Genomic DNA, 22,031 nt, shown 5'->3' with positions numbered 1-22,031 from the left:
ACAACACTGAGGTGTTGTTGTTGTTGTTTAGTCATTTAGTTATGTCTTACTCTTCATGACCCCATGGACCAGAGCATGCCAGGCACTGCTGTCTTCCACTGCCTCCCGCAGTTTGGTCAAACTCATGTTGGTAGCTTCAAGAACACTGTCCAACCATCTCGTCCTCTGTCATCCCCTTCTCCTTGTGCCCTCCATCTTTCCCAGCATCAGGGTCTTTTCCAGGGAGTCTTCTCTTCTCATGAGGTGGCCAAAGTACTGGAGCCTCAGCTTCAGGATCTGTCCTTCCAGTGAGCACTCAGGGCAGATTTCCTTCAGAATGGAGAGGTTGGATCTTCTTGCAGCCCATGGGACTCTCAAGAGTCTCCTCCAGCACCAGAATTCAAAAGCATCAATTCTTCAGTGATCAGCCTTCTGTATGGTCCAACTCTCAGTTCCATACATCAACACTGAGGTAGTGGGACCCAATGGTCTGACTTATCATAAAGCAGCCTCCTGTATTCCTGTGTTTCAGATGATGGCCGACTTTGAAGAAGACTGTAAGAAGGTTGCTGGTGCCTCTGGAGCCTTCCTCCCAAAACAGTTCTCGGTGGCTAAGGTCGTTGAGAAATTGATGGAGGAACATTCCTTCAATACCCCTTTCCTGCGGGCAGCTGTGAGGCTCAGGGAGAACGGTAATGGCTCCTTCGTGTGGCAAGGGGTGGCTGTTACACAACCTGGGTGCCTCCGATGGTTCATGGCTATGTTGGTATGGTATTTTTGTAGGGTGCTTTTTATGAGCTTAGAAGGAGCCCTTTATTTATTCACAATGTTGATATCCTTCAATTTATTGCTTGTATGTTTAAAAGTGTTTCTAAAACATTTAACATTTTAAAAACTCTCAAAGTGGCATAGTCATACCTCGGGTTACAGATGCTTCAGGTTCTGTTTTTTCGGGTTACGGACCACCGAAACCCGGAAGTACCGGAACGGGTACATCGCTACATCGCGCTTTGCGCATGCGCAAAAGCCCCATATCACAACCCGCACGTGCACAGACGTGCTGCTGCGAGTTGCAAACATGCATCCCGCACCGATCACGTTCGCAACCCGAGCGTCCACTGTACAGCGATCCAACAGAAAAGCAGTATGACAGTATTCCGAAAACAGATGCAGCATGAAAGCTTTTCCCTCTGAATGGGTCATGTCAGGGAACTGCCATCGGAGCCAGAGGAGGAGGGAGGGCTCCAGAGGGATGCCGTAGAGCGTCCCAGTAGGGAGAGAGGCAGCCCATCTGCTGGGGAAGGAAATCAGCGTAGCACCAGTGGAGAAGGGGGGCAGAAGGGGGAATCGGCGAGGGGGCTCCAGGACTCCTTGCCAGAGACCAGCGGGGAGAGCACGGGTCCTCCGCTGCCCACACCCTCCCTGCGCAGAAGACTTCCGCACAGGGAGAGTAGGAGGAGACTAGGCATCAAAGAACTTCTTTGCTGGAAGAAGTTCAAGAAATGCCCACTGACAGATTCTGCCAGCGATTGAGACAGCCACGGGTGAGAGGCTGTCCAGACAGAAAGGGTTCACCCAGGTAACCAAGCCAGGAGTGGCGACGACTTACGCACGAGCAACCCCTAGAACCATTACAGGTCATTTCTATTATTATTAAATTTCCTTGCCACCCTTCACCCGAAGATCGCAGGGCGGATTACAAAGCACCCAAGGCCTTCTCCCTGCACCCTAATTCTTTATGCTATCTGAATCCACACCTGGAATTAAAACGTATTTCCTAACTATGGTACAGAACGTGGCCTGGGCTTTGGTTCATCTTCTGACTCTCCTGCCTCTCCCCTTCCAGGCTTCAAGACAGCTGTCCTGACCAACAACTGGGTTGATGACAGCCCCTTCAGGCACCGTACAGGCCTTGCCCTTTGTCTGCTGAACAGATATTTTGACTGGGTGATTGAGTCATGCCGCGTCGGTCTGCAAAAGCCAGATCCCAAGATCTATGAGTATGCACTGGATGTGCTGAAAGTGAAACCTGAAGAGGTTGGTGGCACACATCTGAGAGCCAGTGTGGTGTGGTGGTTAAGAGCGGTAGACTCGCAATCTGGGGAACCGGGTTCGCTTCCCCACTCTTCCACATGCAGCTGCTGGGTGACCTTGGGTCAGTCACACTTCTCTGAAGTCTCTCAGCTCCACTCACCTCACAGATTGTTTTTTGTGGGGAGGAAGGGAAAGGAGATTGTGAGCCGCTTTGAGACTCCTTTGTTGTTGTTTAGTCGTTTAGTTGTGTCCGACTCTTCGTGACCCCCTGGACCAGAGCACGCCAGGCACTCCTGTCTTCCTCTGCCTCCCGCAGTTTGGTCAAACTCGTGCTGGTAGCTTCAGGAACACTGTCCAACCATCTCGTCCTCTGTCGTCCCCTTCTCCTTGCGCTCTCCATCTTTCCCAACATCAGGGTCTTTTCCAGGGAGTCTTCTCTTCTCATGAGGTGGCCAAGGTATTGAGACTCCTTAGGGTAGTGATAAAGCGGGATATCAAATCCAAACTACTACTACTACTACTACTCTTCTTCTTCTTCTTCTTCTTCTTCTGTCTTGTACTTGCAAAAAGCTTCTGTTGTTCCCTTTAGGATCTCTCTCTCTCTCTCTCTCTCTCTCTCTCTCTCTCCAGATGTGTTTAACATCAGTCCTGAACTGCAGGGGGTTGGACTAGATGACCCCTGGGGTCCCTTTCAACTCTACAATTCTATGATTCTGTGCTCTGGGGCAGGGGTGGGGGTGAGGAACCTTTCACTGTCAGAATGTTCTTCCTACTGTTTAGCCAGAATCTCCTTCCTTGTACAGTGGTACCTCAGGTTACATACGCTTCAGGTTACAGACTCCGCTAACCCAGAAAGAGTGCTTCAGGTTAAGAACTTTGCTTCAGGATGAGAACAGAAATCGTGCTCCAGCGGCGCAGCAGCAGCAGGAGGCCCCATTAGCTAAAGTGGTGCTTCAGGTTAAGAACAGTTTCAGGTTAAGAACGGACCTCCAAAACGAATTAAGTACTTAACCCGAGGTACCACTGTAGTTTGAATCCATTGGTTCGGCTCCTCCCCTCTGGAGCAGCAGAAAACAAGCTTGTTCCATCTTCCATGTGACAGCCCTTCAGATATTTGAAGGTGACTATCCTGTCAATTCTCAGTCTCTTCTTCTCCAGGCTAAACACACCCAACGCCCTCAAACTTTCCCCGTAAGATTTGGTTTCCAGACCCTTGATCATCTTGGTTGCTTTCCTCTGTACACTCAGTGCCAGTTGTGTGGCAGGTAAAGACATGGCAGGGCCAAAAAGGGGCTTGTATGCACCACTGATCAGCTGTTTGGCAGCACCCACAACTTCCCCCCTTTGCAGTTGCCAACAATCAGCTGACTGTGCGAGCAAAAAATGGCTCGGCTGATGTCGTCGTGATGTCAAGCGAGTATCCTCACCTACCTGTCAAACTTGGCCACAGGATGGTGGTGGGAATGGGTCTTGTGGTGAAAAACAAGTATTCAGAGAGCAAGTTGGATGAGGCCTTCAGAGAAAATCCATGATCTGTTCTCCTTTCTCTTTAAATTTAGTTTCTTAAGTAGGTCTGTTTGTATATACATGTAATTTGGACCCCAGTGGTGGTCGATGGGGAGATCAATACCATACCATTTTCCTGATTTGATCCACACACTCAATATACTCTTTGCCACATTAGAGGGGATAAGGCCTGTGGTCCCAGTCCAAACAGAGCAAATTGCAGTGTGTGTATGTTTGTTTGGCGCTCTCGCTCTCTCTCTCTCTCTCTCTCTCACACACACACACACACGCACACACGTGCACACACAGACACACACTCATACTTGGCGTGTTTGTATTCAGCTCTTCAGTTAAAAAGACTCCCTGAATAGCCTACATGCGATCAGTTGAAACAGCCCCTGCCCACAAGCTGCCAATCTAAAAAAAAAAAAAAAAAAAAAAGCACAACACATAAGTTAAAATGGACAGGGATGGAAGTAGGGGAGCTGTTCTTACATGTCATCAACCAGTCCTCCAAAGGAGAGAGAGAAAGAGACTGTGACCTGTCCGGGAAATTGTGGTGAAGAAAGGGTTAACTGCCCCCACTTGGCTGCTCTTTTGATTCAATCTTGCCAGACCACAGTGTTAAAAGTGTGAAGCCCAGGATTGCAGATAATGGATCTCTAGGCTCTTTCCTAGCTTGTCCACCAGCATTCTGCTGTGGATTGTAGTCTTCCCCAGTAGCTATGGGGTTATGCTTGGGGTTGGCTAGAGGTTCAGAGGGGTGAATGGATCAAATCCCTTGAGGGTTTTGGGGGCAGGGGGTGGTGTCATGATGCCTAGCCTCTTGAGATTATGCCAGGCAAATCCTTGGTGCAGAATTAGGACTTGCTGGGTGCAGAGTAAGTTTTTTTAAAAAGAAAATTGTGGTGTATATACACAAAAGCATTCCTTGCAGCCACGAGGTAGTCAGAGGCCCACTAGATCTAACAATGGCAGAACAGGATAGCTGCATTCGTTCTTTCCTTTCAGCTGACTCTGGCTTTTGCTTCTTCCTCGTGCCAGGTTATTTTTCTGGATGACACTGGCGCAAACTTGAAGCCCGCTCGGGAGATGGGCATGGCCACCATCCTTGTGAAAGATTTTGACACGGCTCTGAAGGAGCTGCAGGACCTAACGGGAGTTCAGGTGAGGAGCTTTTTTTTTTGTATGCGGACATTGAGTGGAAATGACTTTCTCTCTGTAGGTTGGTTCCTGAGTTTTAGCACCTGTGGATTGCATTGCAATCCTAACGAGTAATGGACATAAGAAGGAGGCTGCAGGATCAGGCCACCGTGCTGTCTAAATAATAAATTGTTATTGGATCTTTTAGAAGAAGGCAGCCCTGTGTGGGGAAGTTTTTAATGCTTGATATTTTACCGCGTTTGCTGTTTTAATTCGTCGGAAGCTGCCCAGAGTGGCATATAAATTATTATTATTACTAATCCAGGATCCTGTTTGCACAGTGGCTAATCAGAGGCTGCAAATGGAAACCTACAAGCAGGATCAATGCTCATCAATGGTTCCTCTTCATCCTGGAGAAGAGTGACTAGTGGGGTGCCACAGGGTTCTGTCTTGGGCCCGGCCTTATTCAACATCTTTATCAACGACTTGGATGATGGACTCAAGGGCATCCTGATCAAATTTGCAGATGACACCAAACTGGGAGGGGTGGCTAACACCCCAGAGGACAGGATCACACTTCAAAACGACCTTGACAGATTAGAGAACTGGGCCAAAACAAACAAGATGAATTTTAACAGGGAGAAATGTAAAGTATTGCACTTGGGCAAAAAAAATGAGAGGCACAAATACAAGATGGGTGACACCTGGCTTGAGAGCAGTACATGTGAAAAGGATCTAGGAGTCTTGGTTGACCACAAACTTGACATGAGCCAACAGTGTGACGCGGCAGCTAAAAAAGCCAATGCAATTCTGGGCTGCATCAATAGGAGTATAGCATCTAGATCAAGGGAAGTAATAGTGCCACTGTATTCTGCTCTGGTCAGACCTCACCTGGAGTACTGAGTCCAGTTCTGGGCACCACAGTTCAAGAAGGACACTGACAAACTGGAACGTGTCCAGAGGAGGGCAACCAAAATGGTCAAAGGCCTGGAAACGATGCCTTATGAAGAACGGCTAAGGGAGCTGGGCATGTTTAGCCTGGAGAAGAGGAGGTTAAGGGGTGATATGATAGCCATGTTCAAATATATAAAAGGATGTCACATAGAGGAGGGAGAAAGGTTGTTTTCTGCATATGTCAGGAGTGCTCTGATGGTGTTTCCTGCTTGGCAGGGGGTTGGACTCGATGGTCCTTGTGGTCTCTTCCAACTCTAGGATTCTACGATTCTAGGATTTGAGCATGAGAGCACTGTCCTCTCATCTCCTGTGGTTTCCAGCGACTTCTGTTCGGAAGTTGTTGCTGCCTCCAATTCCTTAGTCTGGACACTGTGCCTCTGTTGATGCAGCCTTGAATAGCATCAGCTTTTTTGCTGCTTCATCAAATTGTTGACTCGTGTTTGTTTGTTTGTTTGTTTGTTTTTATATATACCCCGCCCTCCCCAGCCAAGACCGGGCTCAGGGCTGCTAACATCAGGTATAAAAACAATTGATTAAAATACAACTGAAAAACAAGATTATAATACTACTTAAAATGCAGCCTCGTTTGAGTGGAAGCCCAGATCAAAAACTGTTGGGGGGGGGGCAGGGGGAAACGTCAAATCTGCACCAAGGCCAACTATCCAGACTGGTCCTACATGGGCCAGAAAAGCCAGGGAAGTCCCCAAATAGGAGTTCCATCACAGAAGGAGAAAGGAAAGAGGGGAAGGGGATCAAGTTGATTCCAAGCCAAAGGCCAGGCGGAACAACTCTGTCTTACAGGCCCTGCAGAAAGAAATCAGATCCAGACATTGAACAATGCTCTCCTGACAATATGGTTTCTAAATGCTTTATGCGCTTTGAACTTATCACAAATATGCATGCCACCCAAATACATTATTGAAACCTTCTAAATCCAAAATGTCTGTGATTTCAAGAAGCAGCCATTCTTTCAGCCAGCAAAATGCTGCTGATTCATAATAAAGTTTAAGGTCTGGCAGGGCAAATCCACCTCTTTCTTTTGCATCGGTTAGTATTTTAAATTTTATTCTGGGCTTCTTGCCCTGCCAGACAAATCTAGAAATATCTCTCTGCCACTTCTTGAAGCAGTCCATTTTGTCTAAAATTTGCAGTGATTGAAACAAAAACAACATTCATTCTTGTTAGCAGCAATACGGCCTAGCAAAGAAAGCTTCAAATTTGACCATATTTCTAAATCCTTTTTCACTTCTGACCAACATTTTTCATAGTTATCTTTAAATAAATTCAGGTTCTTAGCGGTCATATTAAACTGTCTTCTGCAGTTTGGTTCATCTGCAAATTTGACGAGCGTTCCTTCAATTCCTTCATCCCAGTTGTTTATAAATATGTTGCACAACAACGGGCCCAGGGTAGAACCCTGCATCTCCCAGGATGATGAGGAACCAGCAGTTAGCACTCCTTTGGGTTTGGTTGGCCAACCAGCTGCACATAACAGAATAGCCTGTTCACATAATATAGTTTTCGCAAGAAGATGAAAGATGTGACAAGCCAGTTGGCTTCTGCCAGAAACTGGTTGGCAGCCCGTGAGCTGAAGGCTTAAGTGCTTGCAGAATGAAGCAACTTCTAGTCACGTTCGAAAGGTGGAGTGGCTGCCTCACCAGGCTTGGTGCTGGAAGGGAAGAACCTTTCAGTTGCTGCTCTGCAGGGAACATTTCTGACATTTTGTGGGTGTAGGAAGGCAGTGATAACAATAACAATCATTTATTTTTTGATACTGTTACCGGAAAAATCCGAGGGCTCCCTTGGGCAAAAAGTAAATATACCAACCAGAGTAAATTGGAGCAAATCAGCAGCCTGTAGGCTTGGTCTTTATTGACTGTTGCAACAGGGTGCTCCCCTCACTTGCAGGTGAGAGGAAAGACACAGAAAAATGGTGTGCAAGACCTTATAAAAACTTCTGAAATTCCCATCCTCTAGGTCAAGCCCACCCCCAGAAACATCATGCATACATTACAGAAAGGAGGGGTTGAGGGAGGAGTTGTGGTGGTAACCTGAGTGTCCTGTCACCTGGCTGGTTCCCTTCTCTCCCCCTCCCCATGAGTCACTTCCAGGAGACAAAGGGGAGTTGGCAGTTTCCTGCCCCCCAGAGGGAAGATCTGATCATTGTCCTTTGTTCCAGTCCATGCTGAATCCATTCCCATATGCAAGTTCTTTGTGATCTTGATTGTCTTCTGTCTAGGACCATCAGGGTTGGCATAGCAACTGGGCAGGGCTCCTGTGGATGTGCTGGGATGGTGAAGGGATTATGGCTGCCCTGTATCAAACCTTCCCCATTTTGTAGTCCTTCCTTCATGGAGTAAAATAAAAGTAGAACAGTGCAAATCCGATGCATGGTTGATTTTCTATGAATTTATAACAGAAGTGTAGCGTATGTAGTGTGTGAGTGTGAGTGTGTGTGAAGTTTATACAAACTGAATGATTGGGGGGGGGGTTCCTGCTACAATACCCCGCCCATCAGACTGGGATTCCCCGCCGCTCTGCGCGGCTTCCAACAAAATATACAAAAACACAAATGTCAGTTCTATTGGGATACTGCCGGGGAGATGGGGGCATCAGGCAGACCCCCAGCTGGCTCCAGCCACCGGCCGGCATCCGGACGATCACTGGTCTCCCTTGGAACAGCATCAATCAGCGACACGAGCCTCAGATACGTTTAGAGACCCGTGCACGCTCTGTCAGCAGAGTGAATAGATCTTCTCACAGCAGAAGAGGCAGACAGAGCCATGTGTAAGCAGTCTATTACAGCATTTTATTCAGCAGCAGGAACAAAGGGGAAAAAATGTCTGCTTTCCTTAGTCTCCAGGCAAAACAGCAGCAATGCAAAAGCTCTATACAAACGGAAGTTCCCAGCAGATCTGTGCTGAAAGTAAACAGGCATATGACACACCACAGTCATGCCTGTACTATTTTAAGGTGGAACGGAACTATATCCTAATAAGGTCTTCCTCTGCCTTCTGGAAATACCAACTGATGGCTCATGTCTTATTACACTTTCATATTTAATCATCTAACTAAGATCATGGCCACTGGTCCCATCACCTCCGGGCAAATAGAAGGGGAAGAACTAGAGGCAGTGAGAGATTTTACTTTATTGAGCTCCATGATCAATGCAGATGATGACAGCAGTCACAAAATTAAAAGACGCCTGCTTCTTGGGAGAAAAGCAGTGACAAACCTAGACAGCATCTTAAAAAGCAGAGACATCATCTTGCCAACAAAGGTCCGTATAGTAAAAGCTATGGTTTTCCCAGTAGTGATGTATGGAACTGAGATCTGGACCATAAAGAAGGCTGATCGCCGAAGAATGGTTGCTTTTGAATTCTGGTGCTGGAGGAGACTCTTGAGAGTCCCATGGACTGCAAGAAGATCAAACGTATCCATTCTGAAGGAAATCAGCCCTGAGTGCTCACTGGAAGGACAGATCCTGAAGCTGAGGCTCCAAGACTTTGGCCACCTCATGAGAAGAGAAGACTCCCTGGAAAAGATCCTGATGTTGGGAAAGATGGAGGGCACAAGGAGAAGGGGACGACAGAGGACAAGATGGTGGGACAGTGTTCTCGAGGCTACCAGCATGAGTTTGACCAAACTGTGGGAGGCAGTGGAAGACAGGAGTGCCTGGCGTGTTGTGGTTCATGGGGTCACGAAGAGTCGGACACGACTGAACGACTAAACAACAACAATTTAATCATCTAGCTCAGTATTGTTTGCACGGACTGGCAGCAACTCTCCAGGCTTCCAGGCAGGGACTGGAGATGCTGGGAGCATTTTCATGCAGTGCAGATGCTCACCCACTGAGCTATGGCCCTTCCCTAAATGACACCTCAGATTATCTCTGCCACTAACATCCCCTCCACCAACAAGGAATGAAATGAACCTGGGGAAAGAGGTTAATAGCCAAGCATCCTGAGGCTGCGAAGGAGGCAGCTGCGTCAAGGGTTATGCAGGACTGCTGATTTCAGCAGTGTTGGGCATATTAACCTTGTAAACCTTCCTCCGTGACTGGCCCAGCAGGATCTCGTTACTCAGTGCCGGAGCAAAGTGCCTCTCCGTAGTGCTTCCGTCGCTCCTAGTTCTAACAAGCTGCTGCATTTTCCCTCCCCGTCTACAAAGGTAGCTCACGTACCAGCTGATTCTTTGAAAGTGGATCCTCTCCATCCTTTGGAAGGTTCCTTTCTTCTGCTCTCTAGAGAGGCCTCTGCTGAGTGAACTATTAACCGCAGAAGCATAGAAACTTTCTTTTCTGCACTGACTGAGCCAGGCTTGTACTTTTGCACTCACTGAATTGCCAGGTTTTGTGGTAAAGAAAATACAAAGGGCGCTTTTAGATGGCAAGATTGTTTCAGAGCAGGAAAAATATAAACCTTTGGATCATCTTAATTGCACTTCATTTACATTTCAACATGGGCATTTGTGTGTGTGTGTGTGTGTGTGTGTGTGTGTGTGGCATTGAGCAGAACTTTGCATTTTTACATGCTTTTTAAAATGCAGTAATATTTAATATTTAAAAGGCAAGTTTCCAGACCTCATGGTTGTAGATATTGGAAAGGTTGCTATTTATCTAGGCCTCCTGTGTGTATGGGAGCTAAGCATATTTGCTGCGCATGAAAAACACCTTTGCCTCTTTCATACACAAGCATTTTGGGATATTTCCCAGGCTTCCTGACAGTTCACTGAATCAGTTGTCATTTTCTTGGGTTGGCATTTGGGGACTGAGGTTTGCAGGACTTTGCTTTATATAATATATAATCATAATACAGTGGTGCCTCGCAAGACGAAATTAATTCGTTCCGCAAGTTTTTTCGTCTTGCGAGCTTTTCGTCTTGCAAAGCACGGTTTCCCATAGGAATGCATTGAAAATCAATCAATGCGTTCCTATGGAAACCGCCTTCAGACCAGGTCCGGGGACAGTCTGTCCCCCGACCTCTTCTGAAGGCTGGGGGGGGGGGACAACGGCTTTTCTTCCCACCCCCAGCATTTTAAAAAACCCCGGGACAGCAGAGGACTTCTCCGCTGTCCCGGGGTTTTTTAAAATGCTGGCGGGCGGCAGCGCGTTTCTCCGCTCTCCCGGGAAGGCAGTCAGGGGGGAGCAAAGACTTTTGCCCCCCGCCGGCCTTCAGAAGAGGTCCAGGACCTCTTCTGAAGGCCGGCGGGGGGCGAAAGTCTTTGCTCCCCCCCGCCTGCCTTCAAAAGCCGTCCGGGATAGCGGGAAGCGCTTCCCTGCTATCCCGGACCGCTTTTAAAATGCTGGCGGTGGGGAGCAAAGCCTTTCGGCCCCCGCCGGCCTTCCTGGACCTCTTCTGAAGGCCAGAGGGGGGGGGGAAGGCTTTGCTCCCCACCGCCAGCATTTAAAAGCGGTCCCCGGAGATTTCCCTATGGGCTTTCTTCTTGCGAAGCAAGCCCATAGGGAAATTCGTCTTGCGAAGCGCCTCAAAAAACGGAACACCCTTTCGTCTAGCGGGTTTTCCGTCTTGCGAGGCATTCGTCTTGCGGGGCACCACTGTAACTTATTATTTATACCCCACCCATCTGGTCGAGTTTCCCCAGCCACTCTGGGTGGCTCCCAATCAAGTGTTAAAAACAGTACAGCGTTAAATATTAAAAACTTCCCTAAACAGGGCTGCCTTCAGAGGTCTTCTAAAAGTCTGGTAGGTGTTTTCTCTTTGACATCTGGTGGGAGGGCGTTCCACAGGACGGGTGCCACTACCTGGTTCCCTGTAACCTCACTTCTCGCAATGAGGGAACCACCACCAGAAGGCCCTCGGCGCTGGACCTCAGTGTCCGGGCTGAACGATGGGGGTGGAGACGCTCCTTCAGGTATACTGGACCGAGGCTGTTTAGGGCTTTCAAGGTCAGCACCAACACTTTGAATTGTGCTCGGAAATGTACTGGGAGCCAGTGAAGGTCTTTCAAGACCGGTGTTATGTGGTCCCAGTGGCCACTCCCAGTCACCAGTCTAGCTGCCACATTCTGGATTAATTGCAGTTTCCAGGTCACCTTCAAAGGTAGCCCCATGTAGAGCATGTTGCAGTAGTCCAAGCAGGAGTACTCAGTGTCCGTTTGCTCCTCAGTCTGAAAAACAGCCCCCCAAAACCACCACCAAACGATTCCTTCACCACCACCACACATAAGCACCATGCATGGGATGCTACAATGAACACGAGGTTCTGAGTGCCAAACAAGTGACCAAAGAGGAAGCAAGAAAAAACAAAATAAAGAGGACCTTCCAGCCAGCTTGACGAGATGCCAGAATCAAAACAAAATAAAAAAATTCCTTCCAGTAGCACCTTAAAGACCAACTGAGTTAGTTCTAGGTATGAGCTTTCGTGTGCATGCACACTTCTTCAGATACCAAGTGTGCATGCACACGAAAGCTCATACCTAGAACTAACTCAGTTGGTCTTTAAGGTGCTACTGGAAGGAATTTTTTTATTTTGTTTTGACCATGGCAGACCAACACGGCTACCTATCTGTAACGAGATGCCAGAATGTCATTGTGGGTGGAGTACTAGACCCTGGCTCATTCCCATCTCTGATAAACCTTGAAGTTCCTCAAATGCTTTTAGGACGGTCTCTCTCTGCCTCTTTGCCTCGCCACAGGATCACGATGGGGGTAGAAATTTGGTTCAGCTTGCGGCCTAGGACTCTCGTACCTATGGGACCGCCTCTCCTGGTATGCCCCACCGAGGACCTTAAGGTCCACAAATGACAACACTTTGGAGGTCCCAAGTTGCAAGGTGGTTAGATTGGTCTCAACTAGGGCCAGGGCCTTTTTAGCACTGGCCCCGACTTGTTGAAACGCTCTGTCACAATAGACTAGGGCCCTGAGGGACTTGACATCTTTCTGCAGGGCCTGCAAGACAGAGCTGTTCTGCCTGGCCTGTTCCAGTCTGACCCTTATGTCTTCCCTCCCCTTATGGTTTTGATTTATGGGCTACTAATAAAATGAGGCTGCTTTTTAAATTGTATTTTAATCTGTATTTTAAATTGGGTTTTGGGGGTTTTTTTGGTTTTTTTGCCCCCCTATTATGTTTCTATTGTAATTTTACTGGTGTTAGCTGCCCTGAACCCGGCTCTGGCTGGGGAGGGCAGGGTATAAATAAAAATTGTTGTTGTTGTTGTTGTTGTTGTTGAGGGCAGGGTATAAATAAAAATTGTTGTTGTTGTTGTTGTTGTTGTTGTTGTTGTTGTTGTTGTTGTTGTTTCAAGGCAGACCTCCCTACTTTGCACTTTCCCAAACAATATGTGAACTGAAATGCATCAATTTCAAAGAATTTCAAAGAATTGAATCATAGAATCATAGAAACTCTAGGATTCTATGATTCTATGATTCAATTCTTTGAAATCCTCACTTTCCCGAATTTTTTGGTGCAGTTTTCTAGCCAAGTAACGTGCACATAAATGCATAAAAAACCCCACATGCGGTGAAAACTTGAATGTTCGCTTTAAACCAATGGTTCCCAAAGTGGGCAGTGGAATCACCTAGTGGGGTGCTAAGAGGCAAGGGGGAGGCAGGGAACCAAACTTGAGACTGGAAAAATTGAGAAACCCAAAGATGAACATATTGGTCCATTTCGATTTCTTTCGGGTTTCTCATTTGGCCACATTTCTGTATCGGTTTGCCAATTTCTTTGGGCAGCATCCAACTAACTTGCTCCCGTCAGTTCAAAGATTTCCACTTCTGCGGTAGCGCTTTTCCTGCCCCTTAAAGGGTAAAGGGACCCCTGACCATTAGGTCCAGTCGCGGACGACTCTGGGGTTGCGGCGCTCATCTCGCTTTATTGGCCGAAGGAGCCGGCGTACAGCTTCCGGGTCATGTGGCCAGCATGACTAAGCGATCCAGAGCAGTGCACGGAAATGCCTTTTACCTTCCCGCCGGAGTGGTACCTATTGATCTACTTGCACTTTGACGTGCTTTCGAACTGCTAGGTTAGCAGGAGCAGGGACCGAGCAACGGGAGCTCACCCCGTCACGGGGATCCGAACTGCCGACCTTCTGACTGGCAAGTCCTAGGCTCTGTGGTTTAACCCACAGCGCCACCTGCGTCCCTTCCTGCCTCTTATGCTCCCCTAAGTGTGGGTTCCCCTGACCCCTCAGAAAAGGGTTTGGGAAGGTTGCAGGGTGTGCACCAAAAAGAGTTTAGCTTCGCAAGTGGAAGTCCTTCCGCTAACAGAATGAGTTAGTTGGATGTCTCCCATTTAAAAGAAGTACTTGTCAAAATTCATCTGTGCTTTACTGCCCATGTCTCCTAATTACACACCTTGTGTATTAGGCAGCTTGCTGCTATTCCTGTATCTGCAAAAGGTGTTTGAAATCTCTCTCCTTCCTTAAATTATCTACTTCCCAGCTTCTTGAGCAGGAGGAATGCCTTCCACCCGCCTGCGAACCAGAGAGTGTGGTCCACGGCTATGTGACAATCAAGGTAAGAGCAGAAGGACTGCTTTGGGGGTTAGGGTCCTATAAGTGCTTTAATGGGGAAAAGAATCCTGTGAGTTGTTCCTTGAAAACTGCCAGGAGAAGTTTCGTTGCTGGGAGGCTGACATATATATATATACTGCAGACAATTAAAGTGAGTCCCATAGCTGCTACTTTGCATTTGTCAAATCTGCTCTGCAGATTGACGCATGAGAGTCCAGTGGTGGCTTCCCAGACTGCAGCAATCTTGACTTTCTGGCAACTTGGAACTTATTTATTGTATTTTTATTCACCTGCAGATTTGTAAACCTCTTCACAACCCAAAGTCACCAAAGTGGGGTACAATAAACCGAGATAAAATAGAAAACACAAAAGAAACAATCTTTCCCCCCCCCAAATTTTTTTTATTCATTTTATAACACAAATAAAGAACACAAACAGAAAAACAAACAATACAAAGAAATTCTTGTCATGTCCTTATTTTTCTAAACATTGTTAAATGAGCTTCCCCAAGTCCCACCTATCTGATTTTCATTTTACTTCATCTTTAGCAGTTTATATATAATCATAATGTCTAACCATCTTTTTTCTTTTAATCACACTTAAAATAACTTCACATTTTATCACTTACAAATAATACTATTTTAAAATACACTATCTTCTACTTCTAAGCCTACAGCCTATATCCACTTCCAAAGCTATTCAAAGATTGATTTTGCTTCCACCTCCGTCTGCGATTCTGACTCATGTCTTACGCTGTCTCCCCTTTAGCCTGGTACCCGGCTGCACTTTGTGGAGTTGGGTAGCGGTCCGGTCATTCTCCTGTGCCACGGCTTCCCAGAGTCCTGGTTATCTTGGAGGTACCAGGTAAGAGATATTCCGTGCAGGTGGAGAGGAGGGTGACCTCCATCCCTTATATTTGTAATAGGGCCCCATTAGCGCCCACCACACTGTGTGCAGCAGCCTCCCATAACCTGATGCTTTGGTTTTTTTTTTTTTAAAATAATTTTTATTGGGTTTTTACATTTTATAACAACAAACACACACACAAAGACAAAGACAAACAAACACACAAATACAATTACATACCCTAAGTTTCTTTACCCACTTTCATTGACTTCCCCCCACCCCCTCCTCTTACATCCCAATTCCAAAATTAATTCAGCAAGTTCTTACCTAACCTCTTAAAGATATTCACATTGCTTTTAAAAATTAAAATCTTTTGTTTATCTGTATTCAACTATCCAATTCTCTTATAATCATTAATTTCTTTTTTTTTTAAGGTCGATCTAACTTCCCCTTCACAAATTTTCCCTTTATTATATTAATTATAGGTCACATTGACCAAGTAAAACAAAACATAACATTTTATAATTCTATTCTCTCCCCCCCCGCCCCGGTTTCTGTCCCTTCCTAGACAAATGTCCAGAAAACAAACAAAAAATATTTCTAGCCCGGATTCCTCACGTCCGAGGCGTCTGATTCTCTGTCAGTCCCTCTCTGCCAGCTATATTGGTAGTCCTCTTTGATGGTCCTAAGACCCCGAAGGAGTTCAGTCAGAGTCAGATCATATTTTCTTTCATTCAGAATGTTGAAGAGTGTTTGCTGCGAAAGACCATCTAGTTTTCCATACTCAAGAGAAAAGTCCCAATCATATTGCTTTGTTCTTTCTAGTTTTAATATTCCAAGTACTCCAGGGGCTTCTCTCTTCTTCTTTCTCATCTTTCGCAGGTCTGTAATCCAGAGGTCTTCTTGCTCATACTCTAACGCTGCAGATTTCTGGTTGATATTTTCCACTTGTAGTGTCTGAACTCCTTCTTTTTTCTCTGTCAATTCCAAAGGCATCTCTTCCTGCTCAGCTGCAGAATTTTTATCGTACATCTCCTTTGTGCATTCAGCAGAGTTGTTTGTTTCAGGATTCAAGGTCATAAAAACTTTACTCAGAGCCATACTCTGCTCCTGCAGGATTCCCACGAGAAAAAACATTTTTTCTATCTCCGCCAGTAATTTTCCCTCTGCAGCCATTGTAATGTCACTAATTCCCCCTAGGGGGCTTTCAGTTATTTAGTAGTCCTTTTCCAATAATCTGTTACTTTGTTATTATCAATACTTTGTTTCCAATCGCCTCAGTCCAAATGTATCAGCTTTAATTCCAAGAGTTATTAAATAGCAAAATTCTTTACTTTGTCCGCCCGTTTGACAGCTTCTTTGACAGCTGTCAAACTCCTTTCACTTCTTCCTCCGGGACCCAAATAGGACACTCCCGGGTTTTTTGGGGGGGATACACACAAAGTTCCAAATTCCCTTTCTCTCCAGCACAAAAATCTTGTTCTATCAAATTTGTGAGAAACTTTTAAATCCTCAAAACAGTATTCATTCCGCCTTAATTCTCCATTCCTTGCTTTGAAACGTCTATAAGTAGAGGGGGTGCGGACTTCCCTTTAACACATCCCCCGATCGTGCCGAATTCACAGGATAAAATTTTTAAAGTCCAAATTCCACTACTCACGGGTCCTTTGTTATCCAGTCCAAATTTGGGAAGAAAGTCAGCGCTCTCCGGCCATGGCTTGCGGCTTCACTCTACTGAGGTAGCGGTCTACTCTCAGCACCACGCCACTCTCCGTACCCTCTCCGCAGCCTTTAAAAAGGCTCTTCGTGGGTCGGGGAGGGCGCTTAAGGTGCCCACCGAGTCACCAAGTCCGCAGGCTTCCGCGCCTGCGGTTTCTGAGGGTCCCCGTGTCGCCGGCACGGCAAGACCCGTCCTCAGCAGAGCCGATTCCCTCCGGAGCTCGGAGGGAATCCGCCATTAGCCGTTCGCGCTAACCCGGAAGTCCATAACCTGATGCTTTGGACTACAACTCCCATCAGCCCCAGCCAACACACCTGGGATTCGTAGTGCGGAATGGCGAAGAGGGAGGCGGGTCTTGGGCAGGCAGGCTGTGTGCATTGGTATCTCCTGCGCACAGGGAGCTTTAACCCAGCCTTCTCCTGGTGTTTTGGAGTACAACCCCTATCCAAGCCCATCTTGGGACTCACCCAAGACCTGAGAAATGCACGGAGGACCCAGTAAAAGGTGGAGAGGTATGAAACGCATGGGCTGGAAAACGAATTCAGCTGCTGCTCTGGTTTGCGTGGACAGGCGGAGTCCCCCAAACCCTGAGCGGTCCCGGTGAGGAATGACGACTCAAGACAACGTGCTATGGGATTAAAATTGGCCACAACTTTATTATGTTTCAGATGTGGGTAGACCTTGGCTCAGGCATTGGGTGTTTATCCCTCCCAGTCTCCTGCTGGGGATCTGGGGAACATCAGGGTTATCCAGTGGGGGGGGGGCTGGCTCTGGAGAGCATATGTTCAAGCAGAGAGAGCCCGCCCCCGTTGCGCTGCCATCACAGGAGAGAGCAATGACGACCTCTTGGCGTATGGCCACAGCCTCCACTCAAGCAACCCCTTTTACAGGGAATCCTGGTATCGCCACCGCAAAGAGGAGGGGGGGCATGGGTCACCACTGCACCCCCCCCCCCAATTTAGGGAAGATAGACTAAAGGATTCTGCCCAAGGCCTGATACTGCCAAAGTTGTAATGTTTTGCTATGGGAAAGGCAAACCTGCCAATGCAGGGGAATTCCTTTCTGGCCCTTCAACAGCGACCTTGACGTAGCAGCGCCCGCGTACCTGTGGAGAAAAGGTTAACCTGCAAAAGAAGTCTTAACTGAGGGTGGGTAGGGCGGGAGAAGCTCTGGAGCCAACTGACGATTCCCAGGTGAGATCCTCCGCCTATTGTGTGGGCAGGGTGGTCCCTCTCCCTACCTGGCGCGATCACCTTGGCAACGCCTCCCCAGGTGGAATTGAGCAACTGACTGAGGTAGGCAGAGACCTCCAGGTATCCCACCTGGGGGGAGGCAAAGCCAAACCTGTGCTAATGGTGCTGCATAGGGTCCAGGGGGCTGCACACAACCACGCAAAGGGCGGCCCCCATTTAATGTGGGGAGCGGTCATTCCCAAATCTCACCAAGTGTTGCCTATGTGTCTTCCTCTTTCTTTCCACTTGAGTTCAGGCCTTTCCCCCATTCCTTCCTTTGCCTGTTCAGACAGCAAGCCTGTGGTTTTTTTAATGTTTCGTACCATACCCAGTTTCTTAACAATTCCTATCCGTACTTCGCTACGATGCCCACCTTGATAGCAGTGACTGTGTGTTGCTTGGAGCCTGTTTCCACTCCTAATCCCTTGGAAAGAGACTCCTAAGCTCCTTGCGTGCAGCAAGTGTTGACTGGCCAGATGGCGCAGGATGAAAGCAGAGGAGCCCTTTGTGGCCTGGGGTCAGACCTGGATGGAGGAAAGAAATAATCGTTCCAGTAATCCGAGTTAATTCTCACCCCACTGCCTTCCAGTTCACTCTTGTTTTTCCATCCCAGATCCCAGCTCTAGCTGACGCTGGCTTCCGTGTCATTGCCGTGGAAATGAAAGGATATGGAGACTCCACAGCTCCCCCAGGTGAGCTAGTTTTCAGCCCTTGTCTTGAACATATAGACAGAGGAAGTGGGGATCCTGCATCGCAGGGGGTTGGGCTGGATGACCCTTGGGGTCCCTTCCAGAACTCTACAATTATGTGAAGCTGCTTTCCACCACATCAGGCCTTAGTTCCGCCCAGCTCAGTACTATTCACCAGTTGAGGTAGCCAAATGGCACCCTCCAAATGTTGTTGGGTTACAACTTCCATCACCCGTTAGATCTGCCTTTGCTGCAGAACACCAGCTGCCCACTGGACGGTGTGAGCCTTGAAAGGCAAAGGCCTTGCAAAGCCGCCCTGCTTCTTTTGCGCCCGCAGTAATAATAATAATAATAATAATAACAATAATAATAATAATAATAATAATAATAATAATAATAATAATAATAATAATTTATTATTTATACCCTGCCCATCTGGCTGGGTTTCCCCAGCCACTCTGGGCGGCTTCCAACACAATATTAAAATACAGTAATGCCTCAAACATTAAAAGCTTCCCTAAACAGGGCTGCCTTCAGATGTCGTCTAAAAGTCTGGTAGTTGTTGTTGTTCTCTTTGACATCTGGTGGGAGGGCATTCCACAGGGCAGGTGCCACTACCGAGAAGGCCCTCTGCCTGGTTCCCTGTAACTTGGCTTCTCGCAGCGAGGGAACCACCAGAAGGCCCTTGGAGCTGGACCTCAGTGTCCGGGTAGAACGATGGGGGTGGAGACGCTCCTTCAGGTATACTGGACTGAGGCTGTTTAGGGCTTTAAAGGTCAACACCAACACTTTGAATTGTGCTCAGAAACATACTGGGAGCCAGTGTAGGTCTTTCAAGACCGGTGTTATGTGGTCTCAGCGGCCGCTCCCAGTCACCAGTCTAGCTGCCGCATTCTGGATTAGTTGCAGTTTCCAGGTCACCTACAAAGGTAGCCCCACATAGAGCACATTGCAGTAGTCCAAGTGGGAGATAACCAGAGCATGCACTACTCTGACAAGACAGTCCGTGGGCAGATAGAGTCTCATGCTGCGTACCAGATGGAGCTGATAAACAGCTGCCCTGGACACAGAATTCACCTGCGCCTCCATGGACAGCTGTGAGTCCAAAATGACTCCCAGGCTGCGCACCTGGTCCTTTGGGGGCACAGTTACCCCATTCAGGACCAGGGAGTCCCCCACACCCGCCCGCCCCCTGGCCCCCAAAAACAGTACTTCTGTCTTGTCAGGATTCAACCTTAATCTGTTAGCCGCCATCCATCCTCCAACCGCCTCCAGACACTCACACAGGACCTTCACCGCCTACACTGGTTCTGATTTGAGAGAGAGGTAGAGCTGGGTATCATCCGCATACTGATGGGCACCCAGCCCAAACCCCCTGATGATCTCTCCCAGCGGCTGCATGTAAGGGCGCCTCTCCTCTTCCTTTGCTCTTGTTAATTCCAGACACATTCCTGGCAGCACCTCATAAGATCCAAGGGCTTTTCATCCACAGGTGAGGAACCTCTGGCCCAAAGCATAGCTGGAGATTAGCATGATGAAAGAGTGGGTGGGAAGGAAGAGAGAGGCTGGGGCACACTCCCTTCTTGATCTGCTTAAAGCTCGGCTGCCCTCAGCTGCCCTCTCCTTTTTCTTTTCTTTTTTTAAATAATATTTATTAAAGTTTTAAAGGTTACAAAAAAAAAAAGAAAAAACACCAAGTTAAACAAAAACTAAACAACACATCACAATATAGAAAAAAGAGAATGGAAAAAAAGAAAATAATAATTATAAAAAACAAAAAAACAGAAAAATAGAAACAATTAAAAAACACCACGAGCCTTCCCATAACTTATCTTTCATTTGCTTGTTTCCTTGACCTCCTCGCACCTCCCTCTTTTGTATTCTGGTTCGGTTAGCTATTTCAGCAAATCCTTTCTATCTTTCCCAATTTTTATCCTTTAATTTATCTTAATATAATGTAGCTTTACCTTCCCTCCTTTCATCCATTAACAGTCTATTTTTACTTAGTCCTTTATAACATTTCTGCTAAAGCCACATAACTTCATTCCAGCCTCCTTCTAACATTCCTTAATTTTACAATGTTTCTGTAAATAAACTTTAAATTTCTTCCAATCTTCTTCCACCGACTCTTCTCCCTGGTCTCGGATTCTGCCAGTCATTTCCGCCAGTTCCATGTAGTCCATCAACTTCATCTGCCATTCTTCCTGGGTGGGTAGATCTTGTGTCTTCCAGTACTTTCCACCAGCTGCCCTCTCCTACCTTCCATCAGCTCCCCCCCCCCTTTTAAGCTCCCATTGCCTTCCAGCTTTGAGGAAATGAGCTCAGGAACCTAGAATCATAAAACTGTAGGTTTGGAAGGGACCCTACGGGGTCATCTAGTCCAACCCCCCACAGGGCAGGAATAAGAGTCTCAGACCCTTGTGCAATCTATTTTTTTATTTTTTTTTAAAGATATTTATTGGGGTTTTACAAACAGAAAAAAGAAAGTAATTACAGAATAAAAAGGAAAAAATTACAAATACAAAAATACGAAAAAAATACACAATACCTGGAAAATAAAAAACAATTAGAAAAAAAAGAAAAAGAAAAAAAAGGAAAAAAATCAGTCTTTTCATATCTTATATTTTGTTTACTTGTTTCCTGACCTCCTCACACCTCCCTTTTTTGTATTCCTGTTCACATGGTTAATTCAGCAAATCCTTTCCCTCTTTGTTTTTATCTTAATTCTATATCTTAACATATTATAGCTTCATATTTTCATCTAATTATCAATCCATTTTTTACATACTCTTTTAAGCCTTGTTGCTAAAGCCGTTTCATTTCAATCCAACATCATTTTAACATTCATTAATTTTACAATGTTTCTGCAAATAGTCTTTAAATGTCTTCCAATCTTCTTCCACCGACTCTTCTCCCTGGTCTCGGATTCTGCCCGTCTCAGACCCTTGTGCAATCTAGTTCAGTATCGTCTGCTCTGACTGGCAGCAGCGCTCCGGGGGTTCGGGCAGGAGTGTCTGCCAGCCTTGCCCGGTGACACCAAGGATTGGACCTGGAGTGTTCTGCATGCAAGGCAGATGCTCTAAGCGCCGAAGGTGTGCTGAGCCTTGTGAATCCAGCACTTTGGGTCTGTCCAGCTATCCTTTTTCTTCTGCATTCATGACAATTTGTGCTCTTAATGGTATTTTTTTTGGGGGGGGGAGGGAGTTACAGGAGATTCTGCTTTCATTGCTGCCGCTGCCTGCAAGAGATAGCTTCGTTTGCAATCATTGTGTGCCCTGAAACTTCCAGCTAACTTTTCAAACCACAAATGGCAATTTGTTTAAGTTTATATCTGTATAGTTAAAGCCATGGTTTTCCCAGTAGAGATGTATGGAAGTGAGAGCTGGACCATAAAGAAGGCTGATCGCCGAAGAATAGCCAGGTGTCCCCAGTTGTACCGCTGGTTCTTCCTGC

At 46.8% G+C, this 22,031-nt stretch overlaps 1 protein-coding gene across 1 annotated transcript in view; it reads left to right on the top strand.

The window, feature by feature from the left end:
- Positions 1–22,031, top strand: part of EPHX2 (epoxide hydrolase 2) — a 105,344-nt gene that overhangs the window by 18,755 nt on the left and 64,558 nt on the right. The window contains exons 3-8 of the mRNA XM_081854765.1: positions 512–671; positions 1,826–2,016; positions 4,564–4,686; positions 14,021–14,095; positions 14,860–14,955; positions 18,503–18,581. Coding sequence (XP_081710891.1) covers positions 512–671; positions 1,826–2,016; positions 4,564–4,686; positions 14,021–14,095; positions 14,860–14,955; positions 18,503–18,581 — 724 coding nt within the window. The remainder of the gene's footprint in view (positions 1–511; positions 672–1,825; positions 2,017–4,563; positions 4,687–14,020; positions 14,096–14,859; positions 14,956–18,502; positions 18,582–22,031) is intronic.

Source organism: Podarcis erhardii (assembly GCF_964252035.2).
Source record: "Podarcis erhardii genome assembly, chromosome: 3".
NCBI classification, from domain to species: Eukaryota; Metazoa; Chordata; class Lepidosauria; order Squamata; family Lacertidae; genus Podarcis; species Podarcis erhardii.
Note: the sequence above shows the minus strand (reverse complement) of the source record. Positions and strands in the feature narration are given on the sequence as shown.